The 27,795-nt window shown below is 36.5% G+C and overlaps 11 protein-coding genes across 11 annotated transcripts; 5 read left to right on the top strand and 6 right to left on the bottom strand.

Annotated features, from left to right (window-relative positions):
- On the top strand, positions 1 to 162 carry EV154DRAFT_398788 (uncharacterized protein; the record flags this gene model as incomplete). The annotated part of the gene is made up of 1 exon (XM_051595239.1): positions 1 to 162. A coding segment is annotated over one exon (162 nt), but the record flags the coding sequence as incomplete, so codon positions are not given.
- Positions 163 to 573: 411 nt separating this feature from the next.
- On the top strand, positions 574 to 1,839 carry EV154DRAFT_511766 (uncharacterized protein; the record flags this gene model as incomplete). Its single annotated transcript, XM_051601842.1, has 5 exons — positions 574 to 716; positions 778 to 1,084; positions 1,167 to 1,321; positions 1,392 to 1,498; positions 1,562 to 1,839. 5 exons carry the CDS (start codon positions 574 to 576, stop codon positions 1,810 to 1,812), a joined length of 963 nt encoding a protein of 320 aa, XP_051456746.1. The 3' UTR covers positions 1,813 to 1,839.
- Positions 1,840 to 3,436: 1,597 nt separating this feature from the next.
- Positions 3,437 to 3,679, bottom strand: EV154DRAFT_422264 (uncharacterized protein; the record flags this gene model as incomplete). Its single annotated transcript, XM_051596081.1, has 1 exon — positions 3,437 to 3,679. A coding segment is annotated over one exon (243 nt), but the record flags the coding sequence as incomplete, so codon positions are not given.
- Positions 3,680 to 6,761: 3,082 nt separating this feature from the next.
- On the top strand, positions 6,762 to 8,997 carry EV154DRAFT_511777 (uncharacterized protein). The gene is made up of 9 exons (XM_051601843.1): positions 6,762 to 7,037; positions 7,101 to 7,244; positions 7,317 to 7,445; positions 7,501 to 7,571; positions 7,635 to 7,791; positions 7,855 to 7,943; positions 8,014 to 8,444; positions 8,523 to 8,668; positions 8,734 to 8,997. The coding sequence occupies exons 1-9, from the start codon at positions 6,780 to 6,782 to the stop codon at positions 8,932 to 8,934; spliced, it is 1,626 nt and encodes a 541-aa protein (XP_051456748.1). The 5' UTR covers positions 6,762 to 6,779; the 3' UTR covers positions 8,935 to 8,997.
- A 982-nt stretch (positions 8,998 to 9,979) lies between these two features.
- On the bottom strand, positions 9,980 to 12,190 carry EV154DRAFT_511783 (major facilitator superfamily domain-containing protein). Its single transcript, XM_051601844.1, has 7 exons — positions 12,078 to 12,190; positions 11,987 to 12,017; positions 11,746 to 11,913; positions 11,466 to 11,668; positions 11,332 to 11,391; positions 10,537 to 11,197; positions 9,980 to 10,461 (listed from the first exon to the last, which is right to left on the bottom strand). The coding sequence occupies exons 1-7, from the start codon at positions 12,162 to 12,164 to the stop codon at positions 10,193 to 10,195; spliced, it is 1,479 nt and encodes a 492-aa protein (XP_051456749.1). The 5' UTR covers positions 12,165 to 12,190; the 3' UTR covers positions 9,980 to 10,192.
- Positions 12,191 to 14,210: 2,020 nt separating this feature from the next.
- EV154DRAFT_538450 (uncharacterized protein) lies at positions 14,211 to 15,142 on the top strand (the record flags this gene model as incomplete). Its single annotated transcript, XM_051604275.1, has 4 exons — positions 14,211 to 14,253; positions 14,321 to 14,472; positions 14,551 to 15,004; positions 15,063 to 15,142. 4 exons carry the CDS (start codon positions 14,211 to 14,213, stop codon positions 15,140 to 15,142), a joined length of 729 nt encoding a protein of 242 aa, XP_051456750.1.
- EV154DRAFT_511792 (uncharacterized protein) lies at positions 14,983 to 16,460 on the bottom strand. Its single transcript, XM_051601845.1, has 4 exons — positions 15,945 to 16,460; positions 15,604 to 15,881; positions 15,447 to 15,546; positions 14,983 to 15,380 (listed from the first exon to the last, which is right to left on the bottom strand). Exons 1-4 carry the CDS (start codon positions 16,284 to 16,286, stop codon positions 15,183 to 15,185), a joined length of 918 nt encoding a protein of 305 aa, XP_051456751.1. The 5' UTR covers positions 16,287 to 16,460; the 3' UTR covers positions 14,983 to 15,182.
- Positions 16,461 to 18,710: 2,250 nt separating this feature from the next.
- EV154DRAFT_511796 (hemolysin-III related-domain-containing protein) lies at positions 18,711 to 20,559 on the top strand. The gene is made up of 2 exons (XM_051601846.1): positions 18,711 to 19,522; positions 19,597 to 20,559. Exons 1-2 carry the CDS (start codon positions 18,899 to 18,901, stop codon positions 20,377 to 20,379), a joined length of 1,407 nt encoding a protein of 468 aa, XP_051456752.1. The 5' UTR covers positions 18,711 to 18,898; the 3' UTR covers positions 20,380 to 20,559.
- Positions 20,547 to 21,875, bottom strand: EV154DRAFT_544137 (transcription initiation factor IID, 18kD subunit-domain-containing protein; the record flags this gene model as incomplete). The annotated part of the gene is made up of 4 exons (XM_051604581.1): positions 21,835 to 21,875; positions 21,637 to 21,759; positions 21,371 to 21,566; positions 20,547 to 21,295 (listed from the first exon to the last, which is right to left on the bottom strand). The coding sequence occupies exons 1-4, from the start codon at positions 21,853 to 21,855 to the stop codon at positions 20,547 to 20,549; spliced, it is 1,089 nt and encodes a 362-aa protein (XP_051456753.1). The 5' UTR covers positions 21,856 to 21,875.
- EV154DRAFT_511802 (uncharacterized protein) lies at positions 21,868 to 23,905 on the bottom strand. Its single transcript, XM_051601847.1, has 2 exons — positions 23,154 to 23,905; positions 21,868 to 23,103 (listed from the first exon to the last, which is right to left on the bottom strand). Exons 1-2 carry the CDS (start codon positions 23,834 to 23,836, stop codon positions 21,936 to 21,938), a joined length of 1,851 nt encoding a protein of 616 aa, XP_051456754.1. The 5' UTR covers positions 23,837 to 23,905; the 3' UTR covers positions 21,868 to 21,935.
- A 214-nt stretch (positions 23,906 to 24,119) lies between these two features.
- On the bottom strand, positions 24,120 to 26,275 carry EV154DRAFT_590492 (uncharacterized protein; the record flags this gene model as incomplete). The annotated part of the gene is made up of 6 exons (XM_051606876.1): positions 24,120 to 24,224; positions 24,276 to 24,573; positions 25,268 to 25,303; positions 25,365 to 25,604; positions 25,719 to 25,829; positions 25,938 to 26,275. 6 exons carry the CDS (start codon positions 26,273 to 26,275, stop codon positions 24,120 to 24,122), a joined length of 1,128 nt encoding a protein of 375 aa, XP_051456755.1.
- Positions 26,276 to 27,795: the final 1,520 nt, after the last annotated feature.

The following is a 27,795-nucleotide window of genomic DNA, read 5'->3' on the forward strand; positions in this document are numbered from 1 at the left end:
CGTGAAGGACTGTGGGAAAATATGTTCGATTTAAGTAAAGTTCAAAGACAAAGAGTCTTGGGGCATAGTGATTCTACTACACTTGAGGTGGACAATCCTGCCCAAACGAGGTTTGCTTTCAGTATAAATACGGATGGACATATGGTTTCCGTGCTTTTCGAAAAAATCAAAACAGACTGGGTTCCAACGGACAAACAAAGTGTCAATTTCCAAAAAAGAAACATGAACCTAGCAGGAAAAGACAAAGGCCTGTACCCGTTATCCAAAAATCCCACAGGTATCACAATGGAAGATCGCATCATTGGAATTGATCCAGGTATATCTGCAATGTAAAATGTCTATCCCGATATGGTAATATTTTAACGAATTTATATACGTGATTATTTTTATAGGTGTTCGTGATATCATATGTGCGGTTGATTGCGAAGAAGAGCTTTTACAAAATAAGCAGCTCATTAAACAACATTCATTCAAAATAAGCAACCTATCTTACAAGTAAGTATAGAGCATGAACTAAAGCATATGATTCATCCAGTGATGTTTTATTTTAATGACAACAGGGACCGCTCCGGCATGGAATGGCAAAGAAGATACGAACTTCGAAGCCGCGCAACCACAAACATTCAAGATAGTTATACAAGGCTTCAAACAAGAGATGTGTGCACCGTTGGAGGATTTGAAACGTATTTTAATTCTCGGTCTCTTGAAAACCAAAGGTAAAACAAATACAGTCATAAATCAATACCTTGATCACTGATTGTGTAACTGCAAAAATAGAATTCATGAATTCATGAAGTCGTACAGGCATCGAGAAATAAAGGGGTATATGTTTTCAAACCGTCAAATGGCTAACAGTCATGCTGCTTCAGTGGTTCTGGGGTACACAAACGTGAATGAACCATACAAGCTTTCCATGGATTCTAGTTCTCGCTCTAGAAAGAAGAAGAGAAGAATATTTAAAGGAACAAATGAACAACATTTGCGGGACCGAAATAACCCATACGATCAGCACCGAACCGTTGTAGCGTATGGTGACGCTTCCCTAAGTGGGACCTTTAAGAATCATACCCCTATACCAGTAAAGGTGTGTATAATGATGTCTATTTTGATATAATTGGGGGGAGAGGAGGGGTCTGTATACTCATTAAATATTAATACTTTCATAGAAAATTCAAAGAGCAATCGCGCAAAGAGCTCTTGTTATACCAGTTGATGAGTACAATACATCCCAGAAATGCTGTCACTGTCTTCAACAAACAAGAAATATAAATTATTCTGAAATTTCGTACATGCAACAACCAAGACTTGAATGCAAACATAGGTACCTGTAACATCATGCAAGGCAATAATATATAATAACTAAACATGCGTGATGCTCTCACGTTATTTAGAAAAATCAATTACAAGTACCGTGATGAAAGAAGAAAGCATCTCAAATGTGTTGACGATGAAGACAACATTTTATGGAACACCACGGATTGTTATGAACGAGAAGAAAGTAGGAAATCTTGCGCTTATTGCATGGTGACTGATACTGAAAATTTGTTTATATTTATTATAGGAGCCTTCCAAAATGTTTACCCTCTGAAATTGTGTCAAAATTGCCAACGAGAAGGGTCGCCCTGTGTAAGTCTTTTTGTTCAAATTTTTATCCGCAACGACATTCGATTAATACGTTTCCTACAGATATGGAACAGAGACATAAATGCTTCCTGCAATATCAGAACGGTATTGACGAGATACATAAGATCAGATTTTGATTTAAATTCCAGGCAGCCACAGTTGACAAGAACAAGACAAGATGACCAATAAATTATAATTACGTAGGCACTATTCCTTGTACATACACATATACTTATATACTCGAATCAAATATATTTCTGAATAAATACGTACTATATAGCATTTATTATCCAATAATAATGCAACCGTTGTATCGACATAAGGTATAGCATCTGGTGACGGTAGAAGAAGATCATTAGTATGTATAAATCTGACATGTGCTCCAATAAGAAAATCTTGTTTACAATACGTATAAATACTTTTATCCATCTATAATATGTACATATCAATGAACTACATATGGATTATATTAATAAAAAAAAGACAACATTTCAACATGTTTGTGGTATTTAGCCATATTTACCGTAGTCGAATTAGGTTACACGGTCATAATCCACAATAAGTCCTCATTATTTAGGGACTAAGGCTCAACCAAAAGACCTAAAAATTAGATGGCGTTTGTTCTAACGCGAGAATAAATGTAGTCATCAGCTTCAAAAATCGGTTTAGAAGCTCCATGGTTGCTTTCCCCATCAAAAATCTGTAGCCTGTTCCCCTCTTGTTTTTTTATTTTTGAAGTGTCTTATTTTCATGGATATATAAAGAGATATTCTATATTGAAAAAAAAAGGAACCCGATATCTTAAGCCAAAGTAAATACTCTTGAAATGTAGTAAAGAACACTGTATTGCATCGAAACTGCGAGAACTGATTCTGCTGGTAGAAGTGGTTATGTTATTTATTCTTTCTCAACTTCTTGTGTAAGTTATGATGTTGTGGTGGACGATCTACAAATGATCACTTGCAGCTGCCCTGACTTCCGCCTTAACAATATCGCATGCAAACACATGTATTTGTTGAAGTGTGATATGTCTTGGTTGTCTGTATTTGAAGGTAAAGATAAATATTATTGAATTCTTTACGGCTTCATTTCTTTACCAACCTTAAATTAAATAGTTTCTTTCAATCTCACTTTCTCAACCATTCCCCAAAGCTCGCCTGATAGCTCAGCTCTTCTTACTCCAACTGAACAAGCTCCTCTCACCGCTCCAAGCAATTCTTCAATAGATTTTGACACTCTACTTTCTAACATTCATAAACTTAAACGCCAGCAATATACTTTGACCGAAACTGAGCTCGAAGAATTAACGGCTTTAATCACTGGTTTCTCTCTCGTATAAATTCTACAAACATTCCTTCCAATTCTAATTTTACTATACAAAGATAACAAAAAAAAAAGTTAATAATAAACGCTCTGTCTAAAAATCAAAAGTAAAGCAGTCCTATACTTTTAAAAACCGCTCAAAAATTCGGGTATATAAGTAAATCGGAATCGAAAGTGTACGTCACCAATTAGATTTTAGAATGTGTTTTTGGAGCGTGCGCAAAATTTACGTCATAAATACCTGGTGAAAAATTCGTTTTTTCTCACCACTCTTCATCGCCATGGACCAAACACAATTACACGGAGAGTAACATCTTCGCGACCGGCCGGCCTTACGGGTTTGGGAATTGGTATATCGTATGTGCTTGTCTTTTTTGTGTAAAGATCTCCGTGGGCTTGGGGGAATCCTAATTCTCGACGCAACTACAAGTCCAAAGGATATAGAGTTGACTCCTGTTAAAAAGCTGGCCTCTGGCTAAGCCGCTTAACATTAGAGGTGTTCATCGAGATCTACATGGCGATGCGGAAGAAGGGCAAACAATGAAGACATTACCACGCGGGGACTAACCTTCTCGTGACCGATAGGCTTAATGGGTTTAGGACTTAGGATATCATTTTGACTTATCTTGGTGATGAACGTCTCCGTGGGCTTGGGGGAGTCCCAATTCTCGACGCAACTTGCATGGAAATAAAAGAGTTGACTTTTCTGAAGCAGCTTAGTTTTGGCTGTGCTGCCTCATTAAAGGCGTTCGCGGAGCTCGGGTTGCTTTACTGTTCTGCTTCTTATTATATAAGTATTATTAACTCAATTCAGTGTAAGGGCTTTATATGTAATCAAATTAATAGGCCATCGTACTAACTTTTTCAAATAAAATCATTCGTGAGTATGCTCTCACAGAGCGGCTACCCATTTTAGTCAGTACCATAGATCTGTCGCAGTTACGCACGAACTTACTATAGAAGCTGTTCGCAGGGTCCCGAGCTGCTTCACTGTTCTTTTGATGTCAACCCCTACCAAGAGTGAAATTCTACATACAACGTAAATGAGTAAATGTTATATTGACGTTTTGGAAATTCTTGTATGAAGTTTGAAAAATATAGCATAATTTAACTCGCTTATGCTTAGTTATCCGAAGAACGTACGGGTCACCCAAGTGCACTATCTTTTTGTGGTTGAAATGCGTTTTTGGCTTGTCATCTTGAGCGATGCCTCTATAGTGGCGCCTTTGGGATTACAAAAATTGCGTTTTGGTTTTTTTACAAGGTACCTTGAACTTGTTAGCGGCATAACCAATTTTGGGAAGCTCTACCACAGGCGAAGAGGCAAGTTCTGTCATCCGACCTTTTATTTTAACTTTTTTTGGAGCAAGAGATTCGGTAGGCCTAATTCCAATTGAGTTGCCGAATGTTCTGGGTATTGATCTGTTCAAAATTCAAGTAACTCCCATAACCTGTGGCTCATAATACAGCTGGTACCTCCTACACAAAGTCCAGCGATAAAAGTGCTTTTAGCCGCTTAACTGAATCTGTTGAGCACAAGCTGGATTACCCCTCAAATGCAATCACTATTAACGCAACTAAAAGTCCAGAATCATCGTCGCAGCTGCCACCACAGTTAGAAAAACCAGAGTCATCAACAAATAAGGATGTCGAGATGAACTATTAATAAACAATAATGGTTCTCATTTTGTCGATAATCAAAAAAAAAATAAAAAAAAAATCTATTTATCAGTGTATGTAATTGAAGTTAACCGATAAACATTTAAGTCCTTCCACCTTCTAAAGTAGCCTGATAATCGATTGTCTTTTTTTTTATTTTTTTATTTGTTCGTTAGTTTGTTAATCACAAAAGCCTTTTTCTGTCTACGAGAGTGTTGTTATCCTTAATAACATCAGCTTGTTTGTTAAATATTCAGGCTATTACCGAATGTGATAAGGAACACTACGACCAAGAAAAATGCAACAAATTTAATAGGCTGTAAATTTAGTGCAATGGGTTGATGTAAATGCTATTTAAAAAAAACGTAGAGGAGAGAAATAAATTTAATTTATTTAAAAAAAAGTTCAATGAAACAATAGTAGATATATTAAAAAAACTACCAGGAAGAGAAAAACAGTCGTCTAATTGAATGACGAAGTCCTGGTGTCCTTCTGGCAAAGGCGTTTTCGTTGTCTATAAACTGGGTCCATAATTTGCAGCATTTAAATTTTTTTTGCATACAGTAAGCTTCATCGTCCGGTAGGGGTATTGTTGTTGCCTCTTTGTAAGCCTGGCTGTGTTGCAAAAGGTCTAAAAGATCTTGATGAGACCAAGTGTGATAACAACCTGTACACATCAAACTTTTAATACAATACATGTAAAAAAAAATCATTACTTGTCTAGGCTTAATAGACTGCTCTAATTTGAAATAGAAACTTGACTTATCCACACGTAGCTTGTTTTCATACACACAGTTCCATTTACTAACGCCCCGGTTTAAGTCGTCAAAATTGAGTGTCTTTTCGGTTACATAAAAGTCGCCAGAACAGTCAGTGTCGAAATTGTCGAGGCATGCGAAAAACACAAATGTTTTTCTGGTGAATTTTTTGAGGTATTTTTCATAGATGCTTTCCTTTTTGCTGTTATGTAAAGTGTCGATAATATTACAAAAATCCGATACTGATCCTTTAACGTCTTTTTCTTGTTCAGGTCTGTCCAATTTATAGACGCGATAGATAACTCTGGGTGTGTTATCACCTTTAATAACGTACTCTGAGTTTACTGCGCTTTCCTCGTAGTTAATGTGTTCTTTTCGAAATTTCCATCCCACCCTTAGGAACTCTTTTACATTTAAGAATGCGCCAATGTTTACTTCATCAACAACCCTGCCTTCGTGTTTTTTGACTCCTGAATATACTACGGTATGATCGGGATGGAGATCAACGTCTTTGCAAAATTGGTAGATAATCAAAAAAATTATGATCTCTCAAGGGGTTGATTTTCTGGCTTATGCATCATTGGTTGAACTTAAAGATTGCTGCTGTATCAATGATTTCAAAGCTAAATGGGCCGAAACAATCGGGCTATGATGCCTACATAACATATGAGTGATCAGTTTAGACCGAGGCTATTGTATTTTTATGCCATGATTTGTTCTTAATTTTCTTCAAATTGGGCAAAGTGCTTGATTATTTGGTTTGAACTGTAATTTTTTCTCTTTGACACTTCGAGTTAAAAATACTTTTAACTTCGCTTGAAACTACCTCTCTTATGATACACTTTTACCAGCTCATGGGAGTGATGGTGAAGTTTTAAATTTCATATACATAGAAAATTGGCTTGTTTCTGTTTTTTGAAACACAAGAATTGGAAATTAATAGTTCTTACAAAATTAATATGTTCACAATATCTAATTTATCAAATTGTACTACAATAAGGAATAGAATATCTTCATTCAACCCATATATGGCAAACGATACTCTGTTCTTTATTGGAAGACATACGACGTTATAGCTTAAAACATAGATACACGGATAAAAAAGAGCAGGAATTAATGAAAGAGGTTCGAAAAGGTATTTTTTTCAAAACCTTTAAACAAAAATAGACGTAGAAAATAAAAGTAGGTACAAAAGTACGTAGGTGACAAGAATATACTTTTTTTTTACTTTCAACATAATGGCTAAAGATAAGGTTATCAAGAAGTCTGGTAAGTGTTTAATCAATTTAAATGAGGGGAAGAAGGCTGACGTGTGATTTTGTTTAAAAAATCATGTGATTTAAAAAAGTACGTAATAAAAAATAAAAAAGACGTAGGCGTAGACATTGCTTTTTATCAGCTATGTACACGTTTTAAATGACAATACCAACGCACTTGCAAGATTATAAAATTCCGCACGTCGCTAATGGATCCAGAAAGTTTTTTAATGAGTATCCTATCAAGGACTGGAGTTTTGACAATTATTATCGATCAACGCACCAAAGCTTGAATAAGGATAAAAAGTTTGCCACAATAAAATGTAGTTTTAAGAACGATCTCGATTGGATTATGCAATCAAAGAATATACCAAGTGAGGTAGTCAATCACGCGAAATCTTTATCACTTGAACCCACTGTAAGTATTGGTATTTAAGCACAAGGTAGTAAAAAGTGGTCTCTCACTTCTTATATATCACAGCCAAGTAGTTCAGAAATGAAGGTGAAGTTGTCGAAGGAGGCAAATAAAAGAAGGAAAGCTTCATATACCCAAAAGATTATAATTAAAGGCAGTGGTAGCATCAGCGTAGGAAACATAACTAATGGGGAGCTCAATAATGTGGAGGTTAGTTATAATATATACTTCAGATAAAAAAAAAAAACTGAATGATAGAGGCTTTTATTATATGGATTTTAGTGCCCAAGTAAAAGAAAAGGTGTAAGCAATGAACTTGATGAAAATGATAGTATCAATTCGGGAACTGCTATGAATGCTGGTATGAATACTGGTGTAGTTGAGCCAGACAATGTTGAACAAAATCCAAAAGTAAGTGAATTTTTTCAAAAGTATGCAAATTCATGCTCTAATATTTTTCAAAAAGGATAATTCAAGTTTATGGAAAAAATGGATGAAGTTTTTGGAAAAAGAAAAACATAACTTTCATCCATACAGGTAATATCTAATATATTTCTATCTAAAAAGTATCCTGTGACAAATGTCCTTATCAACTCTTAGTCCCGCTGCACATAATATCATTCGTTGTGGTAAAGGCATTTCATCTCGTCCTTTTCTTGATGAAAGTCTATATAATGATCACCTTAACACCCATCTGATTAATGAATTTCCCATTCCGTCCAAATGCACTGACTACATTGATCAAGTGATTGATAGCGTAAAATCAAAAATTTTAAACATACTAGATTAAAATACAATCTGACACTAATAGTATTTACAGGTTGATATAAATTTATTTAAGAAATCATTGAACACCTTGCCGGAGAGCAGCGAAGATTGTGAATTTTTGCAAGAAATGTTTCGTGGATGGTAAGAATAACAATATATACTGATAAATTTTTTAGTCTGGTTAAATTAATTTACAATTTCATTTTTTCAGTTTAAGGTTTTATACAGCAGTTCAAGATATTTACGATGGAGAAGCTACATTCAAATCTCTTTTTATATACCCATTTCTTGAAGCAGTCGCTAATGGAGTAACAGTGAATCACTGCGGTGCGGAGCTTAAAGTAGGTGAACCTGTCTTGAAATCGATGAGCAAGCAGTTGAAGGAGTTGGACTTACTAGTGGATGATAAGAGCCAATATAAGGCAGATGGGATTATCAAGCTCTTTAAAATGAAAGAGATCGAAGTATTGTTTTTAGAAGTATCTGGCTCCTTTGGAAATAAAGAGAAAGTCAAAATCAACTTTGACCATCACAAGGGAACGTTTGGCTCGTTGGCCATCTTAAAGACCATTGCCGATGAATTTCGTTTTGCTTCAGTTGATACTTTCAAGACGTTGAAAATATTTTTTTTACATGCTGCAGGTATTTATACAAGCTTATCTTGAATATATATTAGTAGATAATACTTATACTGCGAATTCTAACATTCACATCCCGTAGGTACAAAGTTGCATTTGTGGAGTGTTTCCTTTTGCGAGGAAGGGTTCTTCGAATTATGGCGAGAAGAGTTCCTGGACATTAGTCCATTGTTTGAGGATCGTCTTGAGTTTCTTCCCCGCAGTATCCAGTTTTTTTGGAATATGAGGGTAATTATAGTCATAGAAATGTCAAATACGATAAAAAAACTAATCATTATGTCATTATAATATAGGCGTTGTTAAAGGAGACTGTAAGTACAATTGCAGTTCTTAAAGAAGAGCACCTGCAGGAGATGCCAAAATGGCGCTACACTTATTGCCCCTTCCCCACACTGAGTAAGCTTGTGAATCCTTTGATTCTAAAACTGGTACATGAGGAGGACAGTACTGGCATGGCAGAAATGGGACCATTCTATACCCCCTCCCCAAGTTAGTGTAACACCATGATTTTTTTTTTATATGTACAAATAAAAAAATAACAAATACGTCGAGAATTACTTTTGTGAAAGTATAGTGATGAACTAATTTATCATGGATAATATTACAAATCAGATTGTGAAGTTAATTGTTAGCAGTGGGAATGGATTCGCATATATCTTCCAGTATACTCTCCTCAGCTTACTTCAATTGAACAGTGTTCTCTCTGTGACCAGAAGTAAGATCAAAAAAGAATAAAGCTATTCCAACTACAAGGACAACTGATGTTTTAAACTAAATGGCGACAGAACCATTAAATGTCTTCCAAATAGACATTATTACAAAGATGAAAACATGCTCAAACCAAGAGCCTTTATGAAAGATTGTAGAGCTGTGCAATAAGATATCCATGTTTTATGCAATCTTTATTTTTTTTAAAAAAAAAAAATTGGCAAAGTTTGTCATAGACATTTGTCGTTTAAAAATTAAAAGAAATACCTGCATATTAGAACGGTTCTTTATTATAGCACTTAATGATTTGGCGTATAGAGTAACTACAACAGCTATAAAGATCACCGATGAGAACATCATTACAGGCATAGCCAATCTTGCTAGATAAAGTTTCGTCAGCCAATCATGTGTACTTTTCAGCATGCATTGACTGACAGTTGCCACTGGTGACCAAAGCTTAGTTTTTTTCTATAGGTCTCTTAGCATGTAAGTGTGCCTCTTTAAATATTCCCACTTATTTGTAGATCATGTCGGTTGTAACTGATTTTAAGAATTTTAAGAAATAAATAGGTCATCAGGGACTTCAAATTAACATTCACTATTTTTGGTAAATGAAATCCACCTAATAGGTGTATCGTCATGGGATTATCTACCTCGTGTGGAATTGCGAAATATATTCCATCTTGAGAATTGACTGCAGTTCTATAACACAGCTGAGTGACAGTATCATCCATCCCCCAAAGCTCCAGTCGGCAATGACAAAGTTTTAACTCTTGGACGAAAACGAGTTGTTTTTTTTAGGAAAACAAAAAAGGCGCAATGACGCATCAATGCGTAATACATGTAGATATTTTTATTCAAATAATCTTTTGGAGGGGGAAGGGGGGGGGGGGGGTTAGATGCGCATCTTTCTGTCTGCACAGATTGTTATTAAAACAAAAAGTGCAATGATTAATAAATTATTATGGTATATTTTTGAGGAAGAGCGCACAAAAAAAAAAAGAGCTCTTCCCTATTAAGTTTTTTTTTTTTTTTTTTTTTTTTTTATGCGGCAGAAGTCCCTTTTTCAGCAGTACGTCCATCAACAATTTCATCCGCGTCTTTGTTGACAATAATTTCTTCGTCGATCTTTGTCGATTTCTCTCTATCTCCGGGTCTAACAATAAACCTTCCTTTGGGCCCTGTGTAGATATAAACATATGGACAACATGCGAGCAAAAAGCAACCAACAATAACACACATTTTGAAAAACCCAACAGCGGAAAACAGATAACCGCCGGCAAGCGGACCTACAAGACCTCCAAGTGCAAATGCTAACGAGAAAAAAAAAAAAGGGTTTAAAATGAGATTTTCGTTCTGTTACGTGCATAAGTTGGGTAGGACCTTACCGATGTTAAATAACGAGTAGCTCATACCTTGACCGGAGTCACCACCATCCGGATTTTGCTCTTGTACCACATATGCCATCTCGGAGAGAACGGGTACGACAAACGAAAAAGCGGTGAAGCCTTGGATAGCAAAAATGACAATCAAAGGAACAATTCCTCCCGCTGTATCACGGCCTGGAATACCAATCAAAAACATGGTGATGGCACATCCTAACAGATTGGTAAAACAAACAACCTTGGGCCCAAACTTGTCTGAAAGAATACCCGAGACAGGTGTGGCCACAAAGGTGGGGATCACTTGAGCCAGAAAAACAAGACCGATTTGACTAGCATTGTAACCCCACTCTGTTGATAACCTGACAGTCAGCGTGGGTTCAAAAACATTGTAAACACATCCATTCGAGAAAGATAAAAGCATGCCTGAAATCAATCGAGGTTGGCGTAATAATTGTAGGTACGTCACTTCATGTTTTGGCTTTTCCTCGACAAAGGCGTCGTCAACAAGCGTAGAAGGGGCTGCGGTAGGGGTTGCATCATCTAAAAACCATTCTGCGGGTTTGTTTCTACGCTCTACCAAAAATATTCTAAGTATCAAATCGATGCCTGCTAAGACGATGCACAATATAAATGGTGCCTTATAGCCAGCATGCTGGTATAGAGCTACATGTAAAAAAAAAAAAAATTAATTATACTTCTTTTGATTTGAGTCCATCAATATAAAGACGTTACCACCTACAAATATAGAATAAAAATGTGAGTAATTTGTGACATTTTCTTTTAAGTTGGGTTGAACGTACCACCAACTGGACTTCCGATCACAAGTCCGACTGAATGAAAAACTAAGACTCTTCCCATCTATTATAAAATATTAATGATTTGTGTATCTTTTTTTTTTATATGGAAAAAGTTTTTCAGAAAGTACGACATGCCTGTGTTCCTAATTCTTCTATCGGAAAAGAATCTGCTACTAAACACATCCCAAGCGTCCAAACACAAGCATCTGAGAATCCCTGTAAAAACCGCGCCAACAGCAGTTCCCAATATTTTGTTGCAAATAAAAATAATAAAGTAGCACCCAATAAACCAGCAATGCCTGCTACCATCGGTAATTGTCTGTTATTCATTCTATCGGCTTTAAATGATTCGTTAATATATATTTTAAAAAAAAAACCTTGATCGAATTTTCTTTTTCAGAAATATAAAAATTACCGGCATATCCAAGCAATGGCGATCCTACCAGTAGACCAGCAGCAAAAAGTGCAAGCAACACACCCGTATCTTGTGAAACGGCTTCACTATTTGAAATCTCATTATGATAAGGGTCCGCAACAGTATCGGGTGATCGACCATTATGAATCGCATCAATTGCAAAAGGCACTACCAAAAGAAGAAGAAAAAATAATTAAGATCGTCACATAAATCGAGTATAAAATATAAACAAAACAATTACTGATTGGGACAATAATGCTATATACAAGCATCTATAAAAAAAAAAAGTCAGATCTAATAGTACAATGCCATAGTGGTCCATTTATAATTACATCGGTGAATAGTGATGTGCATACTGTCAGTAAAACGTAAAGATTGCAAGATCGAAATTTAAGCAAAAAAGGTTTTTTCTGCACCATCCTTTTTTTATTATTGTTTTTGAAAGCGCACACAAACAATAAACAAATTTGAGAGTAAACACATTTTATAGTTCAGAAAAAAAAAAAAAAAAAGTGACTTCGAATGGCAATTTGTAATCATCCAATCATCTCGCTAATGAGTAAGCGGAGCTCTTTTACAATGCTCTCCATCATTACATTGCCATGAAAGGTAGAGGCAAAACGGAGAGCACACAACGTTATCCAGATTCAGTCCAAACTAGACCATCATACATACATCGTGTTTTCAAAGATCAGAAAGCAACTTGACTGAAAAGAGTTGTCGTAAACACGGTAGTATTTGTTTTAAAATAGTCATGAAAACCTATATCTGTCAAATTCATATCAGGTACGCATTCGTCATGTTACTTAATAGCTAAGCTTTCATTTAACATAATAGCCGCGGTATATACTAGCATATTTTTGAAACAGTACGCTAGCAATTGTAATGACGGTTATTCCCCTTCTCTACCATGCGTTTGTATCAATCAATTTTTGCATAACTTCGATAACGCGTGTTGATACGCGAGAATGTAACTATTATGTTTTAGTTATTCTTTTCAACAACTATACTTTTTTGAGCTGACTATGCTTTTAAAACATTTAATGTCGCTCTCATTGTTCATTGGAATATTGCGTGCCTTTTACTATCTATCGATAAATGTCACGTAGACCGGACTTAGATGTCTCCAAGTATGAACAAATTATTCATATATGTACGATTGTCAGTTAGATAATTTTATCTATTATTAGCAATATTCTAAAAAATTTCCCCGGAATAGACAAAGTTTATTACTATTTGGGCAATTATTACTTTTAATTTTGTTCACTGAATCTGATAACATACTTAGGCTAGCAGTTTGCATCCAAAAGATTTATATAGACCGCCTTTTGAATCGAGTTTAAAAAAATTAATTTATTTAGTTAGTTTCCGAAGTTAATGTCAATATGTGTCATATTTGTCGATATACGTTTCCGTTTCGCGTTGTGCAAGTTCCGTCGAAGGATCAATAAAAATTTATGACCATTATCATATGAAGATTACTATTGATTATGTTTATTTTTAATTGAACAAGAAATGCTTGAAACCATTTCCAAGTTACACAATAACTTATATCTACGTGATTTCTATGTCGCCATGGGGGGTGTTCAGGTCCTTTAACTATTGTACACATCAAACGTTTTGTGGTTACTAGGTGGGCTAAAGCCCATTCATATATATTCGTCTTTCATTCGCCGTAAGGGCTATTAATTTTTTATGGGGGTATCGTTCATCCTACTACAACCGACTTTCTCTTACTTTGGCATTCGGAACCGGCATCACTGTTGTATTTGAGGACATATCCGAACTTGTTATGTTTAATCCTCCGTTATAATGCGAGAGAGAGCTTAAAGCTTAGTAAAATTATAACTGGACTGACGACATCCATCTTGATACATTTCAATGGTCTCATATTAAGGAAATACCGAAAAGATGTTTTACACAAGCTACTTCTTCAAAGAGAGGGCATGTATTTAAGCTCGAAAATGGTTGAGTGTTGTCTAATGGAGATGATTCCTACCTCTTCTCAATCAATTTAACATCTGATTTTATACACTACCAAATTTTATTAGATATAAATATACCGACTCAAATAGCATCCTGAAAAACATACATGACTAAAGGAAAAAGTTATCGGCATTGTTCTTTGTACACCAAAAGGGGGGGGGGAAAGTGACAGCTTGTGAGGAGAAAAAATCAATTCGAGTTCCGACGCCACCAATTGCCAGAGAGTTTCAAGCAGTACACCCAGGTTTGTTGTCCCTGGCTTCTCTACATTAAAAAAAAAAAGAAATGTCATCCTTCAAATTGTTAGTGCGCCCTGTTTCCAAGTGGATCGTACCTCGCCGATCTATTCATTCCAGTGCCATTGTTCGTGCCACTGCCGAACCAGAAACCGAAGCTGCTACTGCACGTAAATATCCCCAGTATGATTCTACACTTCAACCAGAAAACATTAACCTTTTTTAATAGGTGCCGAACGTACCATGACTCGTTTCTGGAAACGTGCTGGTGTCAGAGAGGAAAAAGGTACGTTGTAGAAAATTTAGAGACGAACGTTTTTAAAACAGTAACTGATCTTTCCATGTCATTATAGACAGCATTACCGTTGTTCTTGACAAACGTAATTTGCGTACACCCAGTAAGAATGTTGTACAATTCCCTGTCAAACAAAGAGAATTAGCATTGTTGACAGCTGCTGAATGGGATGCCCAAACCAAGAACTTGAAGGCACACACTTTACCTTTGGTAAGCATAAAAAACAAACAGCATATATATATATATATAAAGAAAGAACAGTTTTCCATTAACAAAGGATAAGAACAGACGTCCATTGTTGCTCGTGCCATTGATGCCTTTGATCCTGCCCATGCTGAAGATTTAACAGTACGTGGAGCGGTTATTGACAAATTGATGGTGTACTTTGACACCGATGCCATTTGTTACCATGAGGAATTTCCCGAGATCTTGACAGAACTTCAAGACAAATATTGGAAACCCATTCTCGATTGGACACGCAACGAATTTGACGTTCAAATCAATACCACGACCGATATTTTCGCCATCACCCAACCTGACGAGACTAAGGCCAAGTTCAGAGCCATCATCGATCAAATGGGTCCCTTGGAATTATCCGCTTTTGAAAAAGCTGTCTTGAGTTCCAAGAGTTTCTTGATTGGTTTTGCTCTTGTGCATCAAGGTATCTCCGTTGAACATGCTGCTTGTGCTGCTCAAGTCGAAATGAATGCTCAAATGGATCGTTGGGGAGAAGTTGAAGACAGTAAGTTTTATATTTATTGATTTTATTTCGGTAATACTTATATAAACCTTTTACTCAGGTCATGATGTTGAACGTGAATATATCAGACAAACACTTGGCTCTGTGGCCATTGCTTTGATGGATAAACATCAAGGTTAAAAAAAACAGTTGTATCATAATAATAAAAAAAAAAGAATATTTAAAAGAGTGAAGGTGGACTATTTGCACATAAAAGTCCCATGATATCAGACATGGTCACAACACCAATGACTTTCTTAGCATCCGCCGACTGTAAGATCCAAACACGATGGGTATCTTCCTTCATCATGACATCAATGATTTGCTTTAAAGTCGTGTCAGGAGTAGCAGTAGCAGGGATGATATGGTTGGTGGTGATCTACTCCCCCGTAATTTGTTTTAGTTTTTATTTCCCTTTAAAAAAAAATAGATGCTTTTTATTTACCTTTATGTAGTCTTTGCATGGTAAAGTCAGTTGACCGATATTTTCTAAATTGGCACTAGGTAAATCCTCAACGCTAAGATCACCTTCATAGTTACCAGCACTGAATGAAAAAAGAAATTAAAATCACATGCCATCCCCTATAATTTATTTACTTAACTCGTTGATGACGGGTACACCACTCAAGTTCTTTTCGGCCATGAGACGATATACTTGAAGGGCACTCTCTGTATCAGGTACTGTGACTAACTTTTGTTTGGAAATCAGGTCCAAGTCTTGTAAGGGCTTATCCAAATCAAGTAAGCCGGACACAGAATCGGGGTGGTTTACGATATGTCGAATGATATCTGTCTGAGACAAAAGCCAAGGATTCTTGGTTTGGTTGCTATAGTTAACTACAAGCGAACGATGCTTACCCGACGCAAACGCACGTAGTGTCTTTTCTTTCATTCTTTTAGCATATTATGTAAAACAATGACGCGTACATATCACACACTATACCTCCAGTAACTTGTCTTTGCGGTCCATTTTATGCATACGATAACTTTCTCGCTCGCTATCCAGTCCCAAGACGCGCTCAACAGGATCTTGTAATTTCAATTTCTCCTTCTCAATAAAATGACCATCGATTTCCCCTACCAGGTACAACAAGATATCAAACAAGTTGACAATACTTACCACTTCCGTGCTATTGTGAGAGAACACGGGAAGTGACGTGATCTTGTGTGTCAACATCGTATTTAAGGCAGTCTGGATAGAAACAGTAGGGCTGACCGCGATTAATGCAGGCTTCGTCTCCGCAAGACTAAGGTCAATAGGTCGTAATTCGGTAATAAGAGTCATATTTGTTTTTTATGAGTTATGAAAAGAAAGTGTGTGAAAAAAAAAAAAAAAAAAGAAAAACTAAAAATAGTGTGCCTTTTAAAATAAAGAAGCAGTCCTGTTTTATGCAAAAAGAGCTCCCCAGACAAAAATGGCCTGATGTTTATACCAAAAGGAGATGAAACTGCATTCGAAATTATAAGGCGTGTTTGAAGGAGAAAAAACTCTAGAGTACAAAAAATAAAAGGATGATTCCTATTTGTTTAAAGAGGATGTCCCAAGAAATGAAAAATGTGTCGCACTACATATCATGAAAGGGTGTGTCACACGACTCCCGGAAATAAATACATGGCATGTCATATTCATGCATTGCTTCGTTTTTAATTTCATACGATACCTTGAGTCTCATCCAAAATAGATGGTCCCCGTTCCAAAAGGAGATCACTCAGCAATGCTGGATTATGAGCAAGAACAAAGTTGTATTTCCTTGTGCCTCTGTATCTCGTGGCAGTTTTCTGTTCAAAACCCGTATAACATAAGCAAACGTTTTAAGCAATACCAAGGAAAGAAATCAAAATATATTTCTATTCAAGTGCTTAATGTTTTATGATTATACATGTATTACGCTGTGTGTTCCCATCAAAAGTTTGTAGCATCTTCACAAGTGACTCATCCACATTCACGTCTTTTTGATTGCAAATGACAGGTCAACATGTGACATAGGCTAAGTGTAGATCATTGTCTTTTTTACTGTGAGACTCCAACACAATCTTTTATTTAGACACCTATCATCTCACAAATCTAATCGTTCTGAGAGGGGGGGGGTTTGTCAAAAACAGATTATCTGATCGTTTGAAGCTTTCCTGAAAGAAAAGTTCAGATGGTCTTGGCTCTTTCATACATTCTCTACCAAACATAGTTTTCTCGGATGCTGATCTTTTAGTCCTCGTTGACATATCAATGGCATTTAAATCGATTTTTGCATTGATTCGGATCGTTACTAGCAAAATCGGTTCGAAAGAATACCTTTTTTTCGTAACCGATCCACCAAAGTTGATTTGTTTCCAAAGCCTAGTCATGCTATATTTGCTATTTGCATCATATAAAAGAAACAAAGATAATGTTTCCTGTAGTAGTGTTTAGTGTTTCCCGTGTCAGAATTCCGGTCGAGCCTCGACTGCTGTAACCTAGTATGAAGGTCTCATCACTTCCTTAATAGGATCGACCCCGTACTTTGCATTATTGCAAGCTCGACTCGGTCGGTCTTGTACAAAAGGTAATCTTGAACCTTACTTGTTTTAAAAAAAAATTAGTTGAATATGTGGCGCATCGTGAACGAATTATTATACCTTTTATTTAAATTAGTGATAAACAAGATTTACGTCAAAATGCAGTCATTGATTGCTTATTCCAATTTCAATTTTTTTAATTGATTAGCAGTGATGCAGACGATAGCTGCTCAAAATTTTTCACGTATATAAAATTAGATTTATCATGCGCAACATAAACTTTCAATTGCACTACATAGTGGCATATTCTACTCGATGTTTTCTTTAAAAAAAATTCATCAGTTGATCGTTCAATTTGCTTATGAGTGTTTAAATTCATGTGAAAATGCGCTAGTTCATACATAATGAATAAACATGCTCAATTTAGTGTCCACTTTTAAAATACATACTCAAGCTAGCTATAAACAACCTAATCCAATGGATTAAAAAAAAAAGCAGTTTCTTCGCTCCTTTGATTGAGGAGTGTGATACAAGCTGATTAAAGCTCGGGCCAGGATCAAATCACTAATCTACGGTAGCCTTGTTTAGGAAACAAGGTTAGGGTACAAGCTTAAATAAGAACTTTTGATTGGCTGATGATAAATCATGGATGTCACCTCGCTATTCACCTTTCGTAAGAGATTGCAGCAAAAAAAAAGAAGGAAAGAACCTTGTGACAATTGACATGGTGGTAACTAAGGGTTGTAAATGATTTATGGGAGCTATGTACATTTGTGTGACACTAGGTTGCGACACTGAAATCGTGCGAAAGAAAGAAATGACACTATAATTTTGATTTAAAAGCGCGACACTAAGTTTGGCTTGTTCAACATGAAAAAGGTGCACAATGCAGAAATGGGGGTTTTTTCCCCCTTTTTGTGGTTGATGGAGGGACAATAACCTTGTGAAAAAAAGTCAAACACTAGCCATTGATTGGCTGGCGCATTAGGTGCCGCACAGAAATGACTGGTTGAACTTGTTATCAATTCCCCCATATTTTGGCCTTTCTTTTTTTTTTTTTTTTTTTTTTTTTTTTTGCAACATTAGTTCATTTCACTATAAAAATGTGTAGTATTATCCGTGTAATGATAATAAAAAAATAGTGTATCAGGTATTTGATTGTTTGATCGGATAAAGCCGTAATGACGAACTGGAGTGTTTAATCTAAAACCGGTGGTTTTTTTATTTTTTTTTTTCTATTGTGGTACTGCTTACTAAAAGTATAAAAAAGAAAAAAACGCTTAAACTAAATAAAGGCCTCTTTTCTTCTCCCTTTCTAAACTTTTTTTTAATTTTAAAAAAGAAAAAATAGAGTCGTTTCGTCGTTGTGTTGTCATATTTTAGATATATAAAAACTTTTAGACAATGGAAAACCTATTGACGATTCAACCACAGACGACACTTCATCATCATGATGAATCGCTCGACCTCGAGGATTTCTTTAAAGATAGCCTCGAACCCCTGATGAAGAAATTTAAGCATCGACTCTCGCAACATACACTTGTCAACAGCGAAAGAATTCAAAATTACACATTACAGAAAGTCAACAAGGCTTGCTTCTTATTAGAAAGTCTTGTGCAAGAATGGGACGAACGTAAAGAAAAAGCATTGGAAGTGAGACGTCAAATTCTTTCTGAATTGGATACCAAAATATTAGACAATGTCAACTATGCCTTAATGGCACCTCCAGACCTCGTTAGCGCCATGATGGAATTATCCAAGAAATATCATGAATTAGAAATGGATAGCAATGGTGAAATGTTGGATAATTCAATCGATGTATTCATGGTCAAGATGGAAGAATTAGACGGCAAAATATCTGATGCACTGAGTACAGCTGACAAGATGCTTGAAAAGGTTGAAGAACAATTTATTAAAGTAGCAGGCGTTGCCAATGACCATATTGATAAACTCAAGTACGCCATGTCCTTTGGTACAAATCGTTTGTTGATGTATGACGAACTTCCTGGCCCTTGGCAAAGTAACGAGGTAAGGGCTCTCCGTACCACGACCCCTCCCAATTTAATAATCTAAACTTTTTTTATTATTCTCGGTGATATTAGTATATCCGAACGGGTTACCGCTTTTTAGATTCAGCCGCCGATTGCTGGTATTCTCTATTCTACTTTCACAATGAAACTGGTAACATTTGGACTCATTTACTAGGTTTCATTGTATTGTTTGCGTTAGGAATTTATGAACTGTTCTTTTCCGAATTAATGGTCAGTATACCCGTGAGTGATCGTGTGGTCTTTTTAGTGTTTTTCCTGGCTGCCTGTAAATGTTTAATGTGTTCCACTGTTTGGCATACTTTATCCGGTATCAATAATCTCAAGGTTTACCGTCAAGTCGCATGCTTAGACTATGTTGGTATCTCCGTATTGATTTGTGCAAGTATCATTTTGTGTGAATACTATGGTTTCTATTGCGATTCTGCTGTTCGTAACACATATATCACTGCCACTTCCACTTTGGCAGTCATTGGTGTCAGCATGCCATTTCAAGCATGGTTTGATAGACACGAGCGTAGATGGCTTCGCATTGCCTTTTTTGTTGCATTAGCCTCATCAGGTGCTATTGTGATTGGTCATCTTGCCCTTGTACGTGGTGCATTTACAACTATCAGTTGGTTAGCTCCTGTCTTCAAATCCATTGCTTGTTATCTTGCCGGTGTTATCATCTATGGCAATCAATTCCCTGAAAAGTTTTGGCCTGGCAAGTTTGACCATCTTGCCCATTCTCATCAATTTTGGCATCTATTTGTATGCGGAGGTATTTGGTTTCATTACCAAGCTGCTCTTCAATTCGCTGCAAGTCGTGAAGAATTTGGTCAATGCACTGCCTAAAATATATGTGCACCCTTATTTATTATATTATTCCCCCCTACCTTCCCCTTCCCAACCCACATCGATTATTTTAACCCTCCTATTACTACCAATTCCTTTTTTTACCACTTATTTATTAGAGAAACTATCCTTGCATATACATATAAAAAAAAATAAACGTTTCCCTTTTAGATTAAGGATATCCTGGTACGCACTAGACCGCCACGAAAGTTCTTCATTGGCTGAGGCAATTGTTGTAATCTTCTAAAAGCCTCATAAATATGCTCAGGTAATAAAGGCGTTTGTTCCGTACTTGGTAACGAGAATAAGCCATTACTGTCCGAATCGGGCGAGCCGGGTATCTCATTAGGTTCTTCCTCATCTGATCCTGACCCATCCTCCTGCTGCTGTTGCTGTTGCTGCTGCTGAGATACTACATCACCCTCTGCAGTTGTCGTGACAATCACAGGCAAAGGGGTGGTTGCCTCTTCCTCATCTTCTCTTTTTCGCTTGTGACCCAAACCCGAAGGTTCATCCTCTTTCTTACCAGCTGCCTCCATTAAATCACGCTTGATTTTAATAGCCGTCATTGTTAATTTTGAAACCATTTCATAGGTTAGAAATCCCAAACTATCCACAATATCGTCATTCGGTTTCACTTCTACAAATGAACTCATGTTGGCCCATTCCCTGAACCTTTTTGATTTACGATATGTGAAGGACGCTTGTCGGCATTCTGAATAGTGCACGTATTCCTCGCGTGTCATGGCTCGTGTTACATCATCCGCGTCTTTTAAGCGTTGGATCGAATCGTTGTAAGCTTCTAATTCGTCTTCATCCTCAGACTCATCATCGCCGTTCATTGATTTAACAATAACGTCCGAAAATTGGTTGGCTAATTCCCATGGTAATTTAATGATACTTCGATGCAATTTGCCTACTTTTTTTTTTATGGAGTTTGTTAAAGCGCTGGGAAGGAAAATTGATTGCCCCTTTATTTTATTTTTTTTACCAGTGTTTGTTTCTTCGACTACATCTTCTACTTGATCACCGGAGGCATCTTTGGCATTCTTACGCACATCTTTCCAACTTAAAAAGGATCGCAATCGATTGACCTTGGCACGATCGTGACGCATCAAGAAAATTAAGTCTTCGGCGCTGAGATACCTTGAACTTCGTCGACTCGCTTGTGCTGTAGCTTGTATAATCTGTGCAGAACATGTTAGCATTTGTTGTCTTGTTTGTATGTGAGTTTGTGTGAGAGAGAAGAGGCCTTACAATTTCAATGACTTGTGAACGGACAATGTCTTCTACAAGCAAAGTTGATTCTTGTAAAGGATCAGCTACTTCACCAAATACAAACATCATTTGTTGAATTTCACTTTGAAAACGATACTTGGACTAATTCGAAAATAAAAAAAAGATTAAGAGTTAACATGAAAGCGACAATGGTAACATAAAAAGAGATCAAATTACTCTTTTTGCTTCTACAGCCATTGTTATAAGTTTTTTTTTTTAAAAAAAAGAAGGATATTTTATTTGTTTTTTTAAAACCCAGGGTTGCTTTTTGATATTTTTTAAGATGTTGGAATGGAATCAGATTTATCAGTGTCGTTCATTCGTTTTGATTCAATCTTATCCACAATAGCAGCAGCATTTACGGGACCAAATTCTGTTTGAACCACATCATAATGCCTCATTTGCCCAGTCTTATTATCATTCTTTCGTTCCACCACTTGCTGAACCACTTTCCATGCACCACGGGTTAAATAGTTGGATTTCTCTTCAATTTTAGCTACCATGGTTTCATCATCGTCCTTGTCTAAAAAGTCCCATAAGCTCTTCATATAGGCTTCCCCTCGATCATCTCCGTACAACGGATAAATATACGAAGCATCCTGAGCTGTATAGAAAGCCCCTGGTGGTTGACCACCTAATGTCGTGAAGGGTCCATAATCACAGAAATGGGCAGAATGCACCAGATGCTTGTTATGAAAGAAATCGTCAGCTGAATTTCGATTTAAAAAGAAGGCAGAAGGAAGTGCAGCAGGGTTAGAGGTGGTAAGCTGAGGTGGTTGAGCAAATGAATGATCGGTCGGTAAAAGTGAAGCAAGATCATTGACACCTCCAACGATATGAAGTGAGCCATCGGGTGCATATAACACACCTGTATCCGCAACCTTCTTCTTCTTCTTTTTATAAGGTGTATTTGTGATGGAACGAATAGGTGTGATGGCACGCCCATTGCCCAACATATCCACACTGGTTTCTCTCGCATTTAATTCAGAACCCTGTCTACTCTGTTTACGTAATGAAGGTATATTATTATCGATCCCCATGATATCCACATCTTCTTCCTTGATACCAAATGAATCCTTTCTGCCTGAAAATGAGATGGATAACTTCCTAGCCGAAAAGCTATCTTGTCTCTTTTCTACCACTTTGGGAGCAGGTGCAGTTAATTTCTCTTCCTCAATCTGTTTCTCTGCACGGTCAATAAGTTTAGATCCTGCCTCTCGAATTCTCTCAGCACATTTCCAGTAGATGGTTTCGACCGAATTATAAATCTTTGCGTTCGTGGTGATCAGGTTGAAATCGTGTCTGAATAAATCGACTGTTGTGTACGCTCCTTCTTCTACCTTTCTTCGCATCGTAGAGAAATCCATAGGATGCTTGATAATCTTGAGGTAATCAGGTACAAGCTGTGGATTGACAGGTTCAAGGAAAAATCCATATGCGTCCTTCCTGTTCTTTAAGAATTAGCTTTGTTATACACTACCCATACAAATCCTTACTTTTGCACCGTATCTAATAATTTTAAAAAGATGGATTTCATATCTTTCTTGGGCACCTCTGGTACTTTTGGTGGTAATTGGGCAATAATGGCTGCAGCTTTGGCCTTGTTGGTAGGTCTGCCTCTTTTTTTTGGTTTTTCTCCGTTCAGCGTGGAATTCGATTTCATGGAAGATGTACGTCGTTCTTGCTTGATGGGTGGTGGATGATCTATTGGTTGTTGATCATAGTGATAAGATGTATCCTCTCGTCTTGCTCTCTTTGTATCGGTTGGATGATAGGATTCTGACTCTGACTCCTCTTCATGATGATACACATGTTGCTGCTGTTGCTGTTGTTGCTGCTGCTGTTGCTGTTGTTGTTGTTGTTGTTGCTGTTGCTGCTGTTGCTGTAACATGGCAAAAGGTCTTTTACCACCGACATGAGCATGGGGTCTATTAAATGCTACTTCTTCTTCTTCGTCTTCATCGTCCTCCTCCTCTTCTCGTTCATGTCTGGCTTTCTTATGCTTCTTCTTGTGCTTTTTTTTATGCTTGCGCTTTTTTTTATCTTCGGAGGTGGTTGTGGTTGGATAAGGATTTAGCTTTAATTTCAATTTGATGGTAGGTGGTGCAACAGGTGATGTAATGACTTGTTTTTCATCGTCAGAATAATCAATGGGTGAAAGTTCTGGTGAATACGACATTTTTATTTTTATTTTTATTATTTATATTTTTATTTTTTTGTTCCTTCTCTTTTCGCGCAAAAAAAAAAAAAAAATATGTTGGTGCTGTGGCGAAAAAAAATAAAAAAATTTGTTTTTTCTTTCTTGGCACAGCTCGGCTAAATAAAACGATGACATCATTTATTTCTGGGCCAATCCTATTCTTCCCTCGGTTTTGTTATGCAACTCATTTGAGATTCATTAAAAGAAGATAATGTTATTGTCACTGGTAGAGTTTAATAATTTATTTATTTTTTTGCACTAATTAAAGAAGGTGATGTGCCACAGTGTCAGTTTCATGGACTTTTACAATCCCTAGATGTTCGCGCTCTAATTGCTTGAATATCTCTTTTTGATTATTGATGTCATCCTAAAACCAAAACCATGAATGTTTGATTACAAATATGGGTGTAGCACTTACATATAAAAAAGCAAAAAGCTCGAACAACCTTATATAACTTAATATACCCAAAAAGCATGTTGGAATAGACGCAGATCGGCATTCAACTACTTTCCACGTTGCTTGTGGTTTGATGGAATACTTTACCAAGGTAAGTTTCGTTTGAATGATTTGGCACGAGAATAAATGAACTTTTTTGATAGTCTCAAAAGAAGAGTTCCGGTAGTTGGAGATGAAGCTTTTCAAATTATCGTGACCACTTTTGATATTCTTGAGTGTGTCATTAATCGAGTGAGATAGGATATTTCCATTTTTGAACCTGTAGCAGTTAAAATATCATGTAAGTAAACAAATGCTATCAAAATAGGGGAAATGTCTAGACCTCCGTATTTTTTTCAAACGTATTTTTTTTAAACTACTTACAGAAATTCTGGCCAAAAGACCAGCAGGCCAGTATGTTTGCACTTAATTAAAATGCATCCCTGCTATTCACAGTTCGTGAGTTCTAAAAACTCAAGAACTCTGCCTAGGAGGTCGCCCTCCTATAGCAAAGACTAGCCGCAGCTGCAATATCACAATATATCTTTTTCAATTTAGCTTCTTTTCAAAGAAACAAGAGTCGCTACTAAACAAACCTTTTTACGTGATCGGCTACTTTCATACGATAAAAGAAGTATGTTAAGGGAAAAGAAAAGGAGAAGAATAAAGTGTGTGAACCAGCTTTATTTATAGATAAACAAGCTTATGTCAGGATGATTTCATTTGTCTATTTTATCATCCATAATGTTTGAGCCTTTACTTAAAATAAAAGCAGACCATCGCGTGATTCTAAAAAATACGTTTGGAAAAAATACGGAGTTCTAGACATTGCCCAAAATAGGATTTAAATTTCTACTTGCCCAGATGACTCCATCAACAAGTAGTTCATGATATGGCTAATTATCATTCGTCCCACACCGTCAAGAAGTTTCATTGAATCTTTTCTTTCACGGGTGAAATTATTAGATACTAACCAAACATAATCCGAATCTGTTGCCTTTTTCTCACACCTAATTTGTGGTTAATTTTTAGCTATCCCTTTATAGAAAGTCAAAACCGTGTTACGCTTACCAAGCATACGTTAAGCTACTAGTACAATTTCCAAATGCTTTAAAAATGGGTATCATGACTTCACAGTAAAAACTTCTTTCATCATTATCCTTGTATGGTCCAGGTCTTTTGCAATTTAAAATGAAATCGAGCATCGCAAATTGAATGAATTCTAAAAATGGATTGCCATCGACAGGTAGGAAGGAAAGGTCTTCAGCTGAATTATTGGTTTGTGAGGTGAAAGTACTTGGTTTGAGGGAGCTTGGAATTTACATAAATTCCTTTCTTTCATGATTTTGAGGGAAGGATACTAATATAAGTTTTTCTTTGTAAGAAGATGTTCATCTTATGAATAGACTCAATCATTTAAAGTACCTCTTCAATTTCAGTGAATAGTTCGTCTTCTTCGGAGCTACGTGGCGCAGGATTTTCATCATGGACGTTACTTTTTCCTTCAGCAAGGTTGTCAAGTTGTTCAGGGTCATCCTAAAACAGTATTAATGAAATATTACAACATTTTATATCTCTGTAATTAAACTTGCCTCTCCATCTTCACTGCTTTCTTCAAACAGTCTGTCCAGCTTCCTTTTTAACTCATTTTTATGACTTGTTGTTTCAATGGTTGTTAAGACACGACTAGCAATCTTGGCTTCAGTCGAAGCTTCCTCTTCCATATCCTTGATTACCATTGCTTGCATGTTCTTGTGAAAGTATTTTTTAAAGTGGGCTTTACTGACATCAGAGGCAAGCTGAGTGACGAGGGCTGAACAGTAGTTCCTTAAAGCCGGCCTACTCTCTGGGTCTTTTTGAAGAGCATTAAAGACGCGAATTATCACATCCAAGACCTTTTTCGAAGTGTCACCAGGTCTTAGCTCTCCCTCAAAAAAACTGTCAACTATCGTCTCTTCGCGTTTCCAATGCTTGGCCTCCATGTTTGCTATAAAGCAAGGAATGCATAGTCTTTTTATTGCTTCAGGAGGTAATTTATAACTCCCGGTAAGAGCACCGCGACACGCTCTTTTGATGCACCCATCTTGTTTCAGACGCCAGCAAAGCAATCTTCAATATCTGACCATACCGAAGACGTCAAAGGCAAAAACTTAAGACCAAAGAGAACTGAAAGGCCTTGGGTAATCCTGTTTTAGAGCTTATCGGTGAAGAGGATTGGTATGTACTTGGCCCTACTGAAAGAAGAATAGTAATTTTCCCATCTAACGCAGGGCTGCGAAACAACCCAAGGAAAGGCACCCAATTTTAAATTAGGGAATAACAAAACTGTTCAAGTGAATAAAAGCCATTAGTCAAACAAAGATAACTAATAATATCAATCTATATTTACCTGTGTGTTTCACAGCTTCAATCGATTGTGAATATCATGTACTCCAACACAGGCTCGAAGGATATTGATTGATTGAACTATATTTGAGTCTTACAAGCAGGACAAGGAGCAGTAGGACGAGCAGACTTCTTTATGGTAGCGGGGAAGAACTAAGACAGTTTATATCTTGTTCCCATTCGTTGTTTTTCATATCTTGTTTTCCTGTAGGAAACAGCCGTTTTCACACAAGCATTTACTTGAGAGCTCAGACTTTCTTTTTCTGTCTTTTGTTTTCTCATCAAGTCAAACTGGCTCATGCTATCACTAGTAGAGTAATGGAGCTCATAGTTATATAATATATTTACGAGTCTTTTTGTTAAAAATATCAAGTTGAGAAAGAAAAAAAGAAGATGTGGGAAAGTGTTAGAAAGTTCTGGCATTTTATCTGTGATAAACAAGTGAACAGATTTACGTCAGGATGATGAGTTGGAGTTTGCTAGTCGGGATTTTTAATTTGTAACGCAATGTCGTTATTAGACAATTAACATTAGGTAACTGCTGCATGCATATTTTTGTTTATGTAAACAAAGTTGTGTGTATGTTAAGGTAATTTTCAAGCCGTCCCCTTAAGATCGATTACTAATAACCCAATGTACAAAGCTTCATTTATTCTTTATAATATACCTAGACTTTGCTAAACAACAAGATTTTTTTTTGTATGAACACACAGCAAAACTTATATATATATAAAAAAAAAAAATGGATTGCAACTATGCCTGAATTAAAATAGTCCGAAATAATTTTTCATTTTGGATGGTTTATATGAAGCAACCCCAATGCAGCTGTATAGATTGCTACACATGAGAACTGCTTATCAGTAACTTAATAATGAGTGGCAAGTGGTTAAGCATCTTGAATACAAAAAAAATACATGTAGACATGGATTGAATATCAAAAGAGATGTAAAACAACATATTATACATGTCTCTGAGTGCGTATTTAGACCTAAAATTTAAGCATATGTGTCTATCGAATCTACTATTTATTAAGTAGACAGTCCGTTATATATTGACATAATAAAGAACGTGTTACATGTTAATTCGGTTGTCCATGAGTATGAATTCCCTGTTACTA

Source organism: Mucor mucedo (assembly GCF_025094135.1).
Source record: "Mucor mucedo strain NRRL 3635 chromosome Unknown EV154scaffold_57, whole genome shotgun sequence".
NCBI lineage: Eukaryota > Fungi > Mucoromycota > Mucoromycetes > Mucorales > Mucoraceae > Mucor > Mucor mucedo.

Coding starts and splice junctions, on each gene's coding strand:
- EV154DRAFT_511777 (XM_051601843.1), top strand. CDS start 6,780: ATGACAATACCAACGCACTTGCAAGATTATAAAATTCCGCACGTCGCT. Junction 7,245..7,316: donor GGGAGCTCAATAATGTGGAG/GTTAGTTATAAT, acceptor TATGGATTTTAG/TGCCCAAGTAAAAGAAAAGG. Junction 8,445..8,522: donor ATTTTTTTTACATGCTGCAG/GTATTTATACAA, acceptor CACATCCCGTAG/GTACAAAGTTGCATTTGTGG.
- EV154DRAFT_511783 (XM_051601844.1), bottom strand. CDS start 12,164: ATGGTGCAGAAAAAACCTTTTTTGCTTAAATTTCGATCTTGCAATCTT. Junction 12,018..12,077: donor GCACATCACTATTCACCGAT/GTAATTATAAAT, acceptor TTTTTTTTATAG/ATGCTTGTATATAGCATTAT. Junction 11,914..11,986: donor TAGCATTATTGTCCCAATCA/GTAATTGTTTTG, acceptor TTCTTTTGGTAG/TGCCTTTTGCAATTGATGCG.
- EV154DRAFT_511792 (XM_051601845.1), bottom strand. CDS start 16,286: ATGACTCTTATTACCGAATTACGACCTATTGACCTTAGTCTTGCGGAG. Junction 15,882..15,944: donor GCAAAGACAAGTTACTGGAG/GTATAGTGTGTG, acceptor ATGAAAGAAAAG/ACACTACGTGCGTTTGCGTC. Junction 15,547..15,603: donor GGTGTACCCGTCATCAACGA/GTTAAGTAAATA, acceptor TTTTTCATTCAG/TGCTGGTAACTATGAAGGTG.
- EV154DRAFT_511796 (XM_051601846.1), top strand. CDS start 18,899: ATGGAAAACCTATTGACGATTCAACCACAGACGACACTTCATCATCAT. Junction 19,523..19,596: donor GCCCTTGGCAAAGTAACGAG/GTAAGGGCTCTC, acceptor CGGTGATATTAG/TATATCCGAACGGGTTACCG.
- EV154DRAFT_511802 (XM_051601847.1), bottom strand. CDS start 23,836: ATGTCGTATTCACCAGAACTTTCACCCATTGATTATTCTGACGATGAA. Junction 23,104..23,153: donor TTATTAGATACGGTGCAAAA/GTAAGGATTTGT, acceptor CTTAAAGAACAG/GAAGGACGCATATGGATTTT.